Source organism: Nansenia antarctica, assembly GCF_963989245.1.
Source record: "Nansenia antarctica genome assembly, chromosome: 10".
Classification (NCBI taxonomy): domain Eukaryota; kingdom Metazoa; phylum Chordata; class Actinopteri; order Argentiniformes; family Microstomatidae; genus Nansenia; species Nansenia antarctica.
Window position 1 is genome coordinate 30,560,805 of NC_137680.1, and position 17,886 is coordinate 30,578,690.

General features: G+C 43.0%; 2 protein-coding genes across 2 annotated transcripts; one reads left to right on the forward strand and one right to left on the reverse strand.

Annotated features, from left to right (window-relative positions):
* Positions 1-451: 451 nt before the first annotated feature.
* Positions 452-8,123, forward strand: rab5ab (RAB5A, member RAS oncogene family, b). Its single transcript, XM_080540848.1, has 6 exons — positions 452-588; positions 3,477-3,704; positions 4,024-4,175; positions 4,753-4,875; positions 5,326-5,419; positions 6,344-8,123. The coding sequence occupies exons 2-6, from the start codon at positions 3,539-3,541 to the stop codon at positions 6,457-6,459; spliced, it is 651 nt and encodes a 216-aa protein (XP_080396974.1). The 5' UTR covers positions 452-588; positions 3,477-3,538; the 3' UTR covers positions 6,460-8,123.
* A 94-nt stretch (positions 8,124-8,217) lies between these two features.
* On the reverse strand, positions 8,218-10,771 carry LOC308166850 (protein phosphatase 2C-like domain-containing protein 1; the record flags this gene model as incomplete). The annotated part of the gene is made up of 2 exons (XM_080541173.1): positions 9,251-10,771; positions 8,218-9,002 (listed from the first exon to the last, which is right to left on the reverse strand). The coding sequence occupies exons 1-2, from the start codon at positions 9,867-9,869 to the stop codon at positions 8,218-8,220; spliced, it is 1,404 nt and encodes a 467-aa protein (XP_080397299.1). The 5' UTR covers positions 9,870-10,771.
* Between the last annotated feature and the right edge of the window lie 7,115 nt (positions 10,772-17,886).

Here is a 17,886-nt window from a genome sequence, read left to right on the forward strand (position 1 = left end):
TTACGGCACATAAATATAATGTTATCCATTTAGTCATTACGGTCTACAATAATTACCAATGATAATAATAATAATAATAATAATAATACATCATTCGCCTTTCATGGCACTCAAGGTCACCGTACAACAACAAATTTAAAAACAGTTACAAAATTCAAAATACAAAATACATAGAAATATACAGTATAATTAAAACATAGCTAGTAGCAGATGTAATGATGTTGCATTACACCACCATGCAAATGAATCCATATAATATGGATCCATATAAGGGCCTGCATCTCAACAACATGTTTATTGTAAGGAAAGTGGCGCACAAATTGGGTACAATAAACACGGCCCGGTCATTGGCTAGTTCTCAATAAACACGGCCCAGTCATTGGCTGGTTCTCACCCCTACGTCAGCAGATGTCAACCCCTGTCATCCGACCTGACGTCATCCAAGGGGGAAGTTGGCAGAAGTGAAGAAGTGAATCGGGACATCAAGCTGGATGAAACTGTTCATACACCGTGAATAGACTTTGACGAGCCGTCAATATAATTTGGAGAATCCCTCGGGGGGGAAAACGCCTTTTCTCGGACATAAAGGTGCGTATCTGCGGCAGCTCTAGGTGACGGTAGCTCGTACGGAGCTCGTTCCCTAAGCTAACAATAATAGGCTGCGTTCGTAAACTCTCTCTCTCTCCCGGAGCGCACGCTGGGCTCAACGTCATAAAGGGGACCGAGTAATTTGATTGGACGAGAGGCGTTCCGTGAGTGCCGATCACATTTCCAGAGCGAATTTTACGAACGCAGCCAATAATAGCCAGGGCCGAATTGAACTCGTTTTGTCATGTTTTAACATACCTGACTCGGCTAGCTAACAACACTAGCCACCAGCTAGCAGGTGAAGCTAGCTAATCCAGCATAGTTCTACATGACTAACTGTACTAGGAAATAACACAGTGTTATTTTGGAATCGCCCTGTTTCGCTTGAATTGGCGTGTCAAGGGTGAGACTTCATCCTTATGGAAGAAACATTGCTTGCTGGCTAGTTAGCACTAGCATCTATCTCCACACCCAGCTTAGCTCGCTGCTGTCTGGGTCCACCGTCTAGCTACTAGACACATAGATTAGTAGGAAACTCACTAGATAACTACTATCAAAACATGAACATGGCAAGCTTGTTTGACACTGTAACTGTTATGTGGGTTGCCAGACATCAGCTGACGTGTGCTAGTTGTGTGGTCTGCTTCATAGCTAGCCAGGGTTAGCCGCCCTGCTGAACATCAGTGAGCTAGCTGAGTGGAGCTAGCCAACACACACACACACACACACACACACACACACACACACACACACACAAAACATAACACTTGGTTATTTGGGTGGTTCGAGTCTGTGACGTAACATGCCTTCGACCCACTTCACAGCGATTATTTTTGGCTAGACATCATTGGCTCGGTTGTGTTTACTGGCTGGTGGAGTTGAGACATAGTGTCATGTCATAGATAACTGCCCTGGCGTCTTACCTGCTTGGTCAATACTAGACCAATTAACTTCTCTCGTGTTTTATGACATGCAAACACATTTCCAAACACATTCCCATGCTTCAGAGTGGCTTAACTAACTAACCACTATAATGACTCAGGTCACAGACAGACAACCACTATAATGACACAGGTCAGAGACAGACAGCCACTATGATGACACAGGTCAGAGACAGACAGCCACTATAATGACACAGGTCAGAGACAGACAGCCACTATGATGACACAGGTCAGAGACAGACAGCCACTATAATGACACAGGTCAGAGACAGACAGCCACTATGATGACACAGGTCAGAGACAGACAGCCACTATGATGACACAGGTCAGAGACAGACAGCCACTATGATGACACAGGTCAGAGACAGACAGCCACAATGATGACACAGGTCAGAGACAGACAGCCACTATGATGACACAGGTCAGAGACAGACAGCCACTATGATGACACAGGTCAGAGACAGACAGCCACTATGATGACACAGGTCAGAGACAGACAGCCACTATGATGACTCAGGTCAGAGACAGACAGCTGGGGGGTATTCCACGAAGCTCGATAAAGTTCTAAGCCTCGATAAAGTTTTAAGCCTCGATAATGTTAGCTTGTGTTCGGTGCCATCAATGTGGCTAAAATAATTCGCTGCTTGGTTGAGCTCCTTCTGAGTCAGATATAACTAGCCTGGTCGCGACCAGGCTAAAACACAGGCTATAGTGAGACGCGCGTCAAAAAAGGCTCACAGGCGGAAACTACATCCTGAACGACAGTTCCTCCCTAGGAAATATTAGTTCCCACTTCACACGAGATAGATAGATTAGATAGTTTGACTGTGTGATAGATAGATAATTTGATATTTTGAAAGTGTGATCGATCGATAGATAGTTTGATTGTGTGATAGATAACTTGATATTTTGAAAGTGTGATAGATAGATCGATATATCAATAAAGAAAAGAGTGTAAAAAAAACTTTACTAAAAAAGTAATTGTCTCAACTTGCATTGCCGTCATCACAGCGGTCTGGCTGGCGTAGTGGTTAAGGCTGCGGACTCGAGTTCCAAAGGTTGCGAGTTCGAGACCTGACTAAGTCATTATTTTATTTTTTTTTACATTTAACCGAAGATTTCATGCAAAGGTTTCAAACACCATTGTAATCGTGTCAGTTCTTGTAAATTAGCCTGCACCATAATTTTATAGCCTACAATACTTTTTTAGATGAGATTTTAGATTAGATTCAGACAACGAAATGCAGTAAAAAGTGCGTCTGAAGAGGGATTCGAACCACTGATATAAAATGACGAATAAATCCTATGGCAGCAGTCAATACCACTAGGCCATTGTGGCGAAATGACGGTTTGTAGCCTGCTGCGGATATCACCACAGTAGTAATATTCATTTATTAAAATATGAACATATAACAATAACTGGGGCTAGTATGACCTACGCATTTAATCGGTCAGCAATTTCTTGCCAAACCATTTCCCTCGCCTTGTTAATTGCGGCAGTATTGCACTATTTTACATCTTATTTTTCCGTCTTCATAAAAATCAATAATTCGGAATGCTGCGCAAATGTAGTACCCCTGCAGAGTGGAGTATCTTCATTTCGACAGATCGACACTTCAGGGCTTTTTATGTCTGCGTGCACGCGCCCATATCGAAGATTTGTAAGCCTGTCTTCTGTGAACACTGAACACATCCTCGTTCGAGGAATCACCTGAGGCTTGAATTCCAATCTCGAGTTGCCTGAGCGCCGCATTTATTTATATCGCAGCTAAACTGATCCACCTTTAGTGGAATGACCCCCTGGTTAGCAATTAAGCTTCAATTGAATATTTATCTATATGTGGTGGTTGTTATTCTCCAGATACATTGTTGAGATATTGACATGTTCATTAATGCAATGTTATGCAATGTTATTATTATTATTATTATTGATTTATTTTTAATCAGCTCTTGGCGTGACCATTGAAGCGGTACCTCTGCATCTGGAGCCGGAGCCTGGGGTCTAGGACATGGCGAGTAGGGGTGGAGCAACACGACCCAATGGGCCAAACGCAGCCAACAAGATCTGCCAGTTCAAACTAGTGCTTCTGGGGGAGTCTGCGGTGGGAAAGTCCAGTCTTGTGCTTCGCTTCGTCAAGGGACAGTTTCATGAATTCCAAGAGAGCACAATTGGAGGTAGGTTAACGTGTGGATGTTGTACGAACTGTGAGTTTCTTAAAGCAGAGACATGAGTTTTACCGAGTATTAGAATTGATGGTTTTCTGACATCATCTTCTGCTGATATATCTTATCCTTTTTCTCAATTGTACAGTATCTTGGTGCTGACTATTTTGTTTAAACAAGGTTTGTACAGTCTCTCTTGTGCCAAATCTCTTTGTTGGAGAGCCATGTTATCTCTTTGTAGGAGAGCCATGCCCATGTTATCTCTTTGTTGGAGAGCCATGTTATCGGGCATACATAAAATGTGCTATTTGTACTGTTTGTCCTTCTGCAGCTGCCTTCCTGACTCAGACCGTATGTTTGGATGACACAACGGTCAAGTTTGAGATTTGGGACACAGCTGGTCAGGAGCGCTACCACAGTCTGGCACCCATGTACTACAGGGGTGCCCAGGCCGCCATTGTGGTCTACGACATCACAAACGAGGTGAGTCAGCGGCCTGTTTCATGTAGTCTGTCAGACATTAGGTCCATGTCAAATAAAATTTCGACACTCACGTCTCCGTGCACTTTCAAGGAAATCTGTAGTTATCAGATTTATAGTGGAAAAGGATTTGAAACGGGCACTTCAGTTTAAAGGGGAACTTCAATAATTTGATGTTTTGATCTTCATATCTGTCCAAGCTCTAATTGTCAGGTAGTCTAAAAAATCCTTCTGGCAATTATCTGTCAAGAGAGTTTGTTCTTTTTCTTTCTTTTTTTGATAGTACTCTATCTACCAACTCAGTACATGGCACGGAAATATTATAGCTTGAGCCAACGTTGAAAGCATGGCATTATGCTTGTTCAGCAGTATGATGTTGTTGGCAAACTGTCTGTCAGAAATTATACGTATGATGTTTTTTCGTCTAACGAGAACCATATTCTGATGCTCATTAAAGTCTGAAGCTTATCATCCAGGGATTGAAGGGAGGGGTCATATCCTCTGCATCTTTACTCCACATGGATGTTGTAATCATTTATGACTTAATGACCTCATCTTCTGATCCTTTCCTGTTTGCCAGGAGTCATTTGCACGAGCGAAGAACTGGGTTAAGGAGCTTCAGAGACAAGCCAGTCCAAATATTGTAATAGCATTGGCTGGGAACAAGGCTGACCTTGCAAACAAGAGAGCACTGGACTTTCAGGTTTGTGCCAGTGGAGTTGTCGTGCTGCCAGTATGCTCACAAAAAAACATTATTGCAACATGTAGCAATACTATACAATAGTTATTCTATACAATAGTTATTCTATGCAATAGTTATTCTATACAATAGTTATTCTATGCAATAGTTATTCTATGCAATAGTTATTCTTAATCAGTTGTTCAGACTGGTTTGTCCACAGTCAGTTTCACCTTGAAGTTTTTTTTTTTTTTTTTACTCCTCATTGGTGTTACTCAAATCTCAAGTTTCAAGTTTATTGTTATGTGACATTTCACAAGTGTAAGAGAGAAAATTCTTAGGCTTCGGTTCCTGACATTGCAGCACAAGACATAAGGCAATAGGCATAATTCAAGATAAAAAAAGTGAGAGTAGTACAGGACATAAGTGACAAAATATATCAAACATCTTGACATGTATGTCTTTTCTCCACAGGATGCACAGTCGTACGCAGATGATAACAGTTTGCTTTTCATGGAAACATCGGCGAAGACATCTATGAACGTCAACGAAATATTCATGGCTATTGGTATGTGTTTTGACGTAATCGAATGCTTACTAGACATAATAAAGCTTATGAGAATGCTAGAAGAAGAAAAACAAACAAACAAACAACAAAACAAAAAACTAGATGTCTTACTATAAGAAACATCTGTTAGACAGCAGACACAGAGCGCTCCACACGCCCCTCTCTCAAACGCAGCTCGTTGAACGGTTACTGAGCAGTCAGAAGTAGATGGGCTGATAATATTCATGCTAATGTTGATTTTCATGTTAATGAAAGTAGTGATAGATTGTAGCATCATTTAGATCTCGCATGCGAGCACATCCTGTTTTGAAATTAAAAAACTTCAAACAAGCTTTTTGTTTTTAGACTGTTTGATCTCTCCATGCTTGTTTCTGACAAACTAGTTTGCTTCCGTAAACAACTCTAGGACGAACATGCAAAACAACATTTTTGCTTCTATGGCCGACCAGTTGCCTAGAGCATAAAATACCAAATTCCAACAATTGACTGACAAGTTGATTGCATGGCAATACAACAATTATTATTATTTAGAAGAAAAAAAAATGTCGATGTACATCTGATTACCTTGGGTTATTTTCCTTGGTCTTCAATCTCCGAGTGCCCATATGAGTGTAAAAGGTATTGTTTCAGAGAGACCTGTATATCGGCTGTGAAAAGAGGCTACTGTCGTATGAATGACCATGACAGTCAAAGCAATTAAAGCACAGACAGATCTAGGACAAAGCGGGTAGATTCACATGCAAAGGGATGACGATTGACTGACAACTCTCTTTAGATGTCAGACTATGACAGTCAAAGCATTTTTAACACAGACAGATCTGGGACAAAGCTGGTAGGTTCACATGCAAAGGGATGACGATTGACTGACAACTCTCTTAAGGTGTTAGTTGCTTTATGTAATTCTCACTTTCTCTTGATTTGCAGCAAAGAAATTACCCAAGAACGAGCCTCAAGCTGCCGGAGCTAACAGTGGGAGAAACAGGGGAGTGGATCTGACGGAGACCGCCCAGCCCACCAGCCGGCCCTGCTGCAATAACTAACCCCCCGCCCTACCCACCCAGCACCTATCCCCCTCCCCTCCTAACTCTGAATAACATCTGGACATGGGGCTCCCCTTTCTGACATCAGACCCGACACCTCTCGACCTTGCTCCTCCCGGAATAGCTAAAGACTCTGTATAGCTGCATTTCTAATACTTTTTTGTTTTTGTTTTTGTTTTTTACTTTCATTTAAAAAAGAAAAAAAGAGAAAAAAATGTATATCAGTATAATGGATGCATGCATCACTACAAGGCCTAAAACACACAATTTTAACTTAATTCTGTTGGAGAACAAACCCCCTATGAGAGTAGGCGACTATGGCTATGGCTATAAGTAAGTAAGTGTGAGTGAGGTGAGTGAGTGTGTGTGTTTGTGTGCGCGTGCGTGCGTGTTCAGGATCGATTCCATGAAGAGCAGGCGTAGCTTGTCAGGTCACAGGGTTCAGTGGACTGGGTGGACATTAAGTTGTCTTTGACTTGCCACAGATATATTTTTAGCCTAAGAGTTTCCAGCTGCCCCTAAAGAAACCAAATTCTACCAGTGTGATATGCCTGGAGGCTAATGACTGTTTGTGCTGGGGTGTAACAGTGTTGGGGGCAGCGCCAGGCAAGGATTGTCATTCAAACCAAGCATTCCTCCTCCTTGCATCTGCTGCTGAGACACCAAGCACCATTGCGCCACTGGCCGACTGCCTCCGGTCGAGCAGGATTGTAGGGCTGTTTTTTTTATTTGTTGACTTAGTGGTGGCACAAGTTCATCGCATCCATGACAGGCCTGGGAATTATGGGAATTATGGTCCTTCCTCAGATTACAATATTCTCTTACTTGATGCTGAATTGATTAATGAGATAGAAAACATGGAGACTGGAATGTGCTCAAACAACCTCCTTTGTGAATTCTCTTGCTGAGACTTAACATGTGTGCAGATTAGTCCTTTATTAATCCATTGTCTCCCCACACACAGTTATTGCTCAGTTCAGCAATCAGCCTGTGTCAGATTTAGTGGTCATTCAGGTGAGGGATGTTTTTAGATTAGACCTCAGACCCATGCACCAACAGTTTTCACTATTACCTACCTTTCGTCACAGTCTGTGGAATGTTACTATAATGTTATATAGGGTGTTGCAATGTTGTCGTCTTCTTCCAATACAGCTTGCAGGGCATAAGCTTGCCGGGAAAGTATGTAGAGATTCTGAACAATTGTACAGTACACCAATGAAGGTCTAGGTCAGCAATGGGTTGTGGACCTTGTCACAAACTGGTAAAATGCTAATCAATGGTGGTCGTTTTTAATATGTAGTGTTATTAACAAAGCATCTCCCTTGTGTCTTGTTACTTTTCTCAAAAATGGTCTGTTGATATTTGAGAGGAGTCTCTTGCATTGCACAATTGTTGGTTACATTTTAGTTATTCACTGCTCATTACGTTTTATAAAACTGTGACGGACCCTATTGGACTTGCTAAACTATTGCTATGAACAACAGGTAGCGGTATTAACTAACTGGCAGTGGCAGTTTCTTGACCGAAAACTGGATTTTAATTATGTAAAACATTACTAGCAAAGGATTGATCAGTTTGAGTGTCCAGGTACAAGTTAATAAATCCAATAAATGAGGTATATTGCCTTTTATGCCTTGAATATTTAATGCATATCACATAAGATGCAAGACACATTCTTGCAGATTTTCAAATAAACATCAAATATTAAGATTATTTACGTGGCTTGATACACAATTTGAGAAATGTCCAAAATCTTAGTCAGGTCTTCTTGGAGAGAGTATTTTCACTGAGCGCATCCAACCCCTGGAGCAAAATGACCATGACCGAAATGTTTTCCTTTGAACCTGAAACCACAGCTGCGTCCACTATCTCTCTACAAATGTCAGCTGCAAGGCGCTCATAGTCTATTGTGAGATGCCTTGGACAGTTAGTGATGGTGTCTTCCTCATTAAGCTCACTATCCTGTTTGGAAACCTGCCGTTCTGTTTCCTCTTCGCTTTGTGTCTCACCGGCCTCTTCCCATAGAGTCTCTGGTATGTCCAACCCTGATGGGTTGTCCTCGTCCATGACTCTAGAGGAGTCTTTCTTGTCAGAAACAGATGACTCCTGCCAGGACTGTGCACAAATCTGAGCATCCGAAACGGGCATCTGTTCCTCGCTAGGTTGGATGACGTTCAGAATCTTGCGCATGGAGGACTGCTGGCTCGTCTCGATGACGGCCAGGGCTATCTCAGCCACGGCTTGGGCATCCAACACGTCCCAGAGGCCACTGGAGGCCAGGACCAGTAACTGGAAGGAGGGGTCCGTGGGGAGGGACACAACGTAAGGCACAGGGATGACTGACTTCTTTAGCTTGCGGTCGCCGTAGTGGCCAAGCCCCCGGGTGGCCCTGGTCAATCCCTCTACAAGACCATGCTGCTGGTTGACGCTGATGGACCCTCCGTTTCGGATGATGCGTTTGCGTTCCTTGGGGTTGGCCGTGCTGTGATCTTTGGTCAGGCGGAGGCCTCGTCCTTGTTCGTACAGGACAGCGTGCACGTTACCTGGGGAATGAGAATGGATGTCAGTGAGAGTTTTATTTTGAGAGTAACGCATTGCACCATACAAGAACAGTCAGCCTGTGAAATTGATGGTGTAACTCATGGAATCATGTACGTACAGTATATACCATGTATAATACAGGTGGTACATATTCAAATACATACATTATGATGGTTTATAATTCTCAAGTCCTGTAATTTACCCCGTAGTTGACAGTCATGATGGCATTATTCCCGTCATGAACACTTACCACAGTTGGCAATGAGAATACTCCCGCTGTGTGACTCCTGTGAGGGCAAGGTCTGTGTATTATTAGCAGCCGCACCCTCCAGCCCTGTACCCTGCTCTATCCCCCCTGAGGAGGCGTTGCTGTCAATCAGACAAACCAGCGCTGTGCAGCCACTCCAGCGGATCTTAGAGGTCTCGTCCCTGCCCAGACCCAGGATCCGGTCCATATTACAGAAGGCTGTGGTGAAGGCTTGGTTCACCTGGTCTACTTTGGTGAGATTTCCCAGCAGACTGTCCTGGGCCTGGCTCGGGTGAGGCCTCCAGTCTCTCTGGAACAAGGCACCAAAGCTGGACAACAGGTCTGCTTGGTCCTTCTCCAAGGAGAACGAGGGGTCCTGTTTAGAGAGTTGTTCCAGGACCAAAACAGGCAGCTCCCTGGACGACAGGACAGCTGAGCTTCGCCCGTGGAACCCGGAAAAGACCCCAAAGAAGCTGGTCCCCTCTTTCCCTCCGTACCCCTCCAGAAAGACAGTCACATCTTCCATGTCTTTTTTCCACGTGGAGTTCTTTTCCTCACACACAGCCACAGCGTGGATGAGAGGGTTGCTCCCTTTGTGGGTGGTGACGATGTATTCTGCCATTGAACAATAACGAGCGAATGAATGCTATTTCGATGTAGTCTCTCAGGTGGCGCTGTTGGATGAGGTCCATGTTTTGCGCCCCAACACTGAGGCACCTCTCACTGTTCTCCAGGTTTGAGGATGCATTGCTTCAGGTTGGGAATTTGTTTACGGCATGGGCTTCCGGAGTCAGGACTGGAGCCAAAGGATTCCTCAGGAAGCTTCTATAAAATAGGAATACTGTGACACACAACAGCAAACACAGTGAAACATGTCCACGGTTCACTTCACTGGTTACAAATATTCGAGTAACTGAGAGTTAGGCCTATTCTCATATGTATTAAGTTATCCAGTGCTAGCAAATAATTCCAAATATAATGTGAAGTAAGCGCAACATGAGTCCATTTATGCTCACCTCAAGTTGTGGAAGTACTGATTGACTTCAGCTGTTTATTGACCTTCCCACGGAAACAGTTTCCTTGGCAACAAAAGGCTCTATGACCAAACTGTGCAGTTTGTGCCTGCAGCCTGCCAAAGTGTGTTTCAGGGGAATCCGAGGAGAGGACAAATGTTTGCTGGCCTTGAAGTCATCATGGACAAACCTTAGCAGAGTCAAGTTATCTGTGTATCACTGTCAAGGAAAGAGAGTAACATGAAAGCAGTATGAATTTACCTTGGCTTCTTTATCTTGTCTCAATTCAGGTTCTCCAAAGTAATAAACTATATTTCTGTATAGTTATATGTGGTATGTTTAGTCACATTCCTCTAAAGTATTGTGGCAACTGTGTAATCTGGAGAGAAAAAAAGGGTATATCTTTTATCTGGCTTTAGTGTATACCTACATGTCTCTCATTTATCCAACAGATGGCAGCAGTACACTAGTGTCATACTATAGGAATACTCATCTGTTGACTCTCGTTTTGGATTTGTAGACCAATCAGTGCAACTCCATTATCTGAAAGATGTACATGTAAATAAAGGTCATTTGTGAATAATTCACATTACTCTCACTGCCACGATTCAACAAACATAAGATCCTCAAGAAAAAAATGTGACCATCACATTACCGGGCGGCAAAGGGAACAGTCCCTTCCTACCAGCAAGCAATGGTCACCCCCCAAACACCAGGCCGTTCACCCCCTCTTCCACCTCTGCTGGCCGACTGGCTCCACCCAGTGGCGTAGCGCAAAATCCCGGGGCCCCCCCGCAAGGTGGCGGCGGGGGCCCTTTCGCAACGGAGTAAAAAAAAAAAAAAAAAAAAAAAAGTGCGTTTTTTAGAGGCCGATGCGTTATTGACGTTGCGAAATTTCGCAATATGCACTCTACATTCTAAATGCTTGACTTAGCAAAAGGTACAAACAAGTGAGAGCAATAGCCTATAACTAAAACCAAATGGTAGACTACACTACATCAGTAGAATGTATTATAAGTAGAATAGTACAAGCTTTATTTATTTTAACAAAGTGTGGTGTGCACAGCAGTGTGATATCTGTAAACATATCTGTAGACTCTCCGCTAAGGGTTGCCAGATGGGATTGAGAATTTCCAACCTAATCAATCTAAAAACTTCTAAATCCACCAAAAACCAGCCAATCTGGCAACCCTGTCTCCGCTGCATCAGAGTCTACTTGTTGCGTAAAATTGGCCAGGGTTAGTCAAATCCTTTGTTGGACATCTCGTTTCTTAAGTCCTGGTATATTGTGGCATTTCTTTACTGTTTGCCATCTGGTCTAGGAATACCCAGGGAGACGCAGACAGCAGAAGTAGAATAGAATAGTAGAATAGAAAAAGGAACAGCTATATATAGCCTAACCATGCTGAATTATGTACCTGTATGATGCACTGACAGCCTGTGACTGTGAACCTGGCCGGACCCTGCCTTTCTGCCTGAGTTTGAGTATGATGCTGCCCAAATAAATGTTATTGTTTAGTGCTGTACGCTTTCGTGGTATTATATTGTGTGAATTATCATCTGTATGTTGTTTTTCTTTCACTCGACTAACCGCCGAGATAATACTTGAGACATGTACTTCCGTAAACATAATTTTTTATTGGATTTTTTTACAATATCGGACCGATAGTCCCACATATAGCGGCTATAATGTCCGAATAGAGAATCTATCACCACCTAAAGAATGCTTATTGTACTTTGTATTTTCGCTTGCTCATTTTCCTTGTGTCTCGCTGCCTACGTGTGACGTCAAAGTCATGTTGCTATTGGATACGGCTAACCATGTATATATTTTTAAATATAGGCCTATATATTAAAATTAAGGTTGACACAATGAAGGGCCACTTATTTTCTTTGTTTTATATATTTTTAAATTATTAAAAAAAAAAAAAAAGTGGATCCAATGTTAGGGGGCCCCCTAGTGGCTGGGGCCCCCCCGCGGTGCGTCGCTTGCGGGCCCGTCCGCTACGCCACTGGCTCCACCGCCTCTACGCTGATGCAGCAGTCACTACCCGGTCATTATCTCTTCACTATTCTGGCGCTCCGCTGGTGGAACGAGCTTCCCACTGCTGTCAGCCCTGCAGAATCACTCCCTATCTTCTGGCATATACTGAAGACCCATCTCTTCAGGCTACACCGTATATGTCCCTCCTGAGACATCTACTTACCCTCTGCCCCCCTGTACAGTTTCTCCAGTGTCATAATAAAAGAAGAAAAATCTTCCTTCTTCCAGCACGATGACTGCCAATGGCCCCAGGCCCCGAGGATAGATGACTTTTTCCTGCTATGACTGGATAAATGATTCACTTACATAGTCAAATGTATTTGTTATAAGTCCCTTTGGATAAAGGTGTCTTCCGAATGCCAAAAATGTAAATGTAAATGTGGATGGTTTACCACAATCTTAGCACAGTACAACTAATAGCACAGTAGTAGGCCTACATCCTGTTACAACTCCAACATGCTCACCAGACAAGGTCACGGTATCCGTTGCATTAGATGTGTGTTGACTTCCATTCTACCCGGCTGCATCTGCTGTGTGAAATACAAGGTGACAATTCCTGAAAGTCACGGCTGTTGCCTGCTGTGATCTCCGTTGCTGGCGGCATGCGTCACCTGTCCTAGCTGTCTCCGGTAACCCTGGGATGTCACCGCGCTGACAGTCTCATTACGATGATAACTAACGGCCCTGAATACATTACTGTTACTATTTCTCATGGTATTATGGTGGTGCAGTGTGTATGATGAGGAGGCAGCTCTGCACACTTAAACTCCCAAACTACTGTAAGTAGTCAGTAAGTAAACCAAATTAATAGTTGGCAAATATTGACATGTATTACCTACATTTAACATCTTAAATGAGCACTGATTGAACATTGTACTTTGTCTTTTTCAGGTAACTGCATCTGTGATTGTATAATGTCCTGCATGCATTGTGCTGCTGTTTATTTATTATAGTCACTTGAAGTTCCCCCTGGGGAGAAAAAAAGTGGTACTATTCAATTTTATTGTGTTCTATTGTATTCTATGATAATGATATTGGGTGCGTTCGTAAATACGCTCTGGAAATCTGCTCTGAGTGCTCAGAGCGTTCTGGCTTCAACTGAAATCAGTTAATTTCCGAACAGTCAGAGAGCACCCTGGGTGCGCTCCGGCGCTCTCAAAGCGTATTTACGAACGCCCATTATGCAACAATATATTCTATTCTATTCTATTAATTCTATTCATACCCAGACACCACCAGCCTTGAGAGATCTTATCACTGGTCGTCAAAATACTTTTGAATTGACTCAGTATTTCCTGTTAACTTAACCTTAACAAACACTTGGCGCTGAGAGCACACACACACACACACACACACACACACACACAAGCAACACACGCATCCTGAAACTCCCAGCCCTGGGGTAGCTTCCCTTCCATAGACCAGTTTTCCTCTAGAATCCTTCCCTCTCAATCATTTCACAGATCCTCTGAGGAAGAGACCGCACTGCTCTTTTATACAGTAGATACTTCCCCCATATGGCCCTGGTTAGATAATATATTAACTCTTCTATAGGAACGCTTATTTGGTTACCTAGAGGTCAAATAGAGTCATATAAGCATTTAGAATCTAGTACGGGCCAGTCAGTGACATGGAACCCTTCGTTTTACTAGATCCCTGTCCTTGTAATTTATGGCACCTCTCAGATCCGGTCACACTTGAGAGGCTAGCGGGCCGGGGTCAGACATGCTCTCTATGTGTTTATGGCGGTGGGGTTTTCATTAGGGTCAAAGTCCCCCCATCTCACTGGAGTGACATCTGTTTGTGCCAATAATTAATGGCTCAATAATTGATGCGGCTATCATGTGGATGCAAGAAGGGCAAAGCAAGGCCAGGTCAGTTAGTAATGAATGCTGATAAGCAGTCCCAGTTATTTGATCTGTACGTATACATGGCAGTGTGAGGACTAGACATTCTATATAATAATGAATCTGTGATAACATTAGAAATCCAGTGGCATTGTTTGTTCAATTGTACAATACTTTCTTTGAACAATTACTTCACACACTGTGACCCCAAACATTGATTCGAGATCAAGACAGGCTTGCCATGCAATCAACTTATCAATCAATTGTTGGAATTTGGTATTTTTTGCTTTAGGCACAGGGTCAGCCATAGCCAGCGGCCTTAGAGCAATTAGGGGGTTAAGTGCCTTGCTCAAGGGCACATGCAGATCCCTCCTGAGGCGGGGATCGAACCAGCGACCTTTCGATTGATAGCCGGCCTCTCTTACCTCTAGGCTACCTCCGCCCCCGGTGTGAGTGAGGTTAGAATGAGGTTAGAATGAGGTTAGAATGAGGTTAGAATGAGGTTAGAATGAGGTTAGAATGAGGTGGAATGAGGTTGGAATGAGGTTGGAATGAGGTTGGAATGGGTGGGGATGGGAAGGAATGTTATAAACATCTTGAGATACACAATGTGGAGATGATGATATGTGGGTGGCCGAGTTGGCTGCTTTGTTCATGTCTGTCAATGCTTTCCCTCACCTATGTATGGAGCTCAGTTATATTCCAGCAAAGTCCAATTCCAATACAAAACTCTTCTGACATGTTTTGTTTTAAGATGTTTACAACGTTCTGGTGTTATGCACTCTTACACGTGCCGGAGGTCAAAGGTCACATCTGATTTAAACATGTTACGAGTAAAAGACAAATAAGTCACGGTATGTGCAGACAAAAACAGTTTTGTTCGTAAGTGTTTTGAAGCCGAATCTTAAAACTTTAATTTCAGCCTCCTGACCCATTTCTGGATCCACATTTGTCACTTTGATGGATTGCAACTGCCGTTTTGAGCACTCTGATTCTGACTCCTAACAATAGTCCCTGGCCCGAGCAGAGATTACTTTTCTTGCGATGACTGATGGATAAATGATTCACTTACGTAGACAAATGTATTTGTTGTAAGTCGCTTTGGATAAAGACCTCTGCTAAATGCCAAACATGTAAAAGTATATGTAGTCTCTGGGACCCTCTAATCACATTCCTCTTCTAACTTCAACCATGAAACCTCTCTGCAGAAACATGAACAGACTGTAAAACCCACTGGCATGTGCTGCAGGTGTTCTATCTGAAACAGCAACAGGACCAGGTTTCAAAACACTGTTGCCAAGAGGAAAGGTTATTGTAAACTGTAAAAGCCTGATGGAGTAAAGATGTCAAAATCCTAATGTATTGGAATGTTAATTGGGGCATTTATCATGAACTTGAATCAAAGCATGTACAGTACATGGACAAGCAAGCTGTCTGAATCTGCCCTTGTGTCCCAAGGGCAATTCTTTACTTCAGTTCATGTTCCCTCTGTTACTACATACCCCTGCTTGTTTACATTAGCCTGTGAGCCCTGGACCCTTTTAAACAGCCAAAAAGACAGAAAGAGAAAACAACTCAATATAACTGATGAAAAAACAATGATCTTCTGTCCTTTTACAATGACAGAACACTGCTTTGAAGCTATTTACGTACCATGCACTAAATTATTAAGTATGCTCTTATACAACCAGATAGATATTTATTGCAATACCTTCTTTAGTATGTTTGTATCATAAAAGATATGGCTTCTTTGTTCTGAGGAATTGGCATAAACAACCTGCAACCTAAAAGCTTTATTGGCAGTCAGACCTGGATCCAATGGCTTTCCCCCATCTATGTGGTTTGGTTAGGAACAGGAAAAAAAAAAGAGAGAGAAAAAAAAGGGGTGTAGGTCTTGGGCGATAATACATCACAAATGAATGCCATTGTATGGCGACATACCCCAAGCAACTCTGATATCCTTTCATCACGTCATTCATGATTCATACCACCTGTGCCATTTCTATACCACAGGTATTTCAGCTATGGTCAGCTCCATAGGAAGTTAATTACCGAGCCTTGGCCTACAGCTGAGAAGCTCTGCTGCCCAGGCTGTCTAGATTGCGTTGCTTGCATGAAGCTCTAAAATCCTGCAGCAGCTCTCTCTCTCTCTCTGCATGTTTGCTGTTTTCTCTGCTGACTGAGAGGGAGTCGCTGAATGCTGTCAGTCTGTTGATAGCCCTCGGCAGATAGAGAAACCCGCATCCCACTTACAGATGTTCAGGATTACTGTTCCAGGGAGAGCAAATGGGGAGTAAGATGGTTGCCAACGATCCCTCTCCCTCATGGGCTTCTGTCTGGTCAACAGGCAGCCTGCTGTATTGGTTTTAGAGTGGGATTAGGGGTTTGGAAATCAATTTTTTGCTGGCCAGAGAGGCAAGTTTGTGTGTGTCAGGAATTGTGTCAGGAGGTTTCAGGCAGATATACTGAGAACTGGGGATTGACACATCAGCTTAAGGGTTCATGGAGAGGTTCACAGACTGAACGACTGGGCTCAGTATGTATGGGATGATATAGTGTTCTGATACATGGGGTTTTCTGGCCAAATGTCAAAACCTGTCTACTTCAATGATTTTACTTCCTGAGATGGAAATAGCAATTTGGAGTTATGCATTATCTCAGAGGATGTGCATATGTGGATGTGCATATGTGGATGTGCATATGTGGATGGTACTCTTCTTCTTTTAACATTCTGGTGAGTGTGTGTGTGTGTGTGCGCGCGTGTGTGTGTGTGTGTGTGTGTGTGTGTGTGTGTGTGTGCGCGTGTGTGTGTGTACTGTATGTGGATGTGTGAGCATAAATACACTCCCAAATGTGTTAATTTGAGCATCAAAGTTAACAAAGTAAGACTCTTTTATTTGAAATTGTTCATCTTTTACACATTAACAGATATTATACACAAGCCTTAGTGGTCCCCCCGGTGTTGTCATACTCATTCAGGATGTATGTTGGATATCAACTGGGATGGCTTCATGTGGAGGGCAAGCTCACAGACACACACAAACAAACACACAAACAGTACAATCACACTGAAACACACACACACACACACACACACACACACATACTTTCACACTCACATGTGGATAGAGAAACACTAACACAGTAAAACACTTTACAGTATGCAAGAGCGAGTACGACACATTCTAGCCATCTAATGCACTGTAGACATCAACAGAGGTGGAGGGGCTTAAAGTGCATACAGCAAAGGAGGCGTAATTTGCTCTATCTCTCATCATTAACCAGTCATTTTTTTCTTTTCTTCTTTTACAAACGTGAGCGATAGTTACCTCCACTAAAGCAATGGTGACACCATATCTTTACAAATAGTATATCCCTAGCACATTTATATAGTTCAAACTGTGCTTTGGCATTAACACAGAAATGACACTGCATAGTTCACTGGTTTGTCTTAATACATTATTGCGGTACAATATAAGTCCAGGTCCTGGGCTTGCGTAGGATTCGTGAGCAAGTGAATGGCACGGGAATGTGTGGGTGGTGCTTCAAGTACCACAGAAGTTGGTTTGAAATTAATCAGTGTAGGTGGACAAGTATATCCGTCTAGGAAGTCCAACTGTAATTAAGAGGCTGCCTGTTGTCCAGTTGTACAGGAGACGGTGAGCTAATACTCTCGATCGCTCGGGGTAATCCAAATAGTAGAGGTGTGAGTGGGCAGCTTTCCTTGTTCTAATG

Bases quoted from the DNA above. Each gene is read 5' to 3' on its own strand.
- rab5ab (XM_080540848.1), top strand. From the start codon at position 3,539: ATGGCGAGTAGGGGTGGAGCAACACGACCCAATGGGCCAAACGCAGCC. The intron at 3,705-4,023 runs GTAGGTTAACGT...GTCCTTCTGCAG, and splicing joins CCAAGAGAGCACAATTGGAG to CTGCCTTCCTGACTCAGACC. The intron at 4,176-4,752 runs GTGAGTCAGCGG...CCTGTTTGCCAG, and splicing joins TCTACGACATCACAAACGAG to GAGTCATTTGCACGAGCGAA.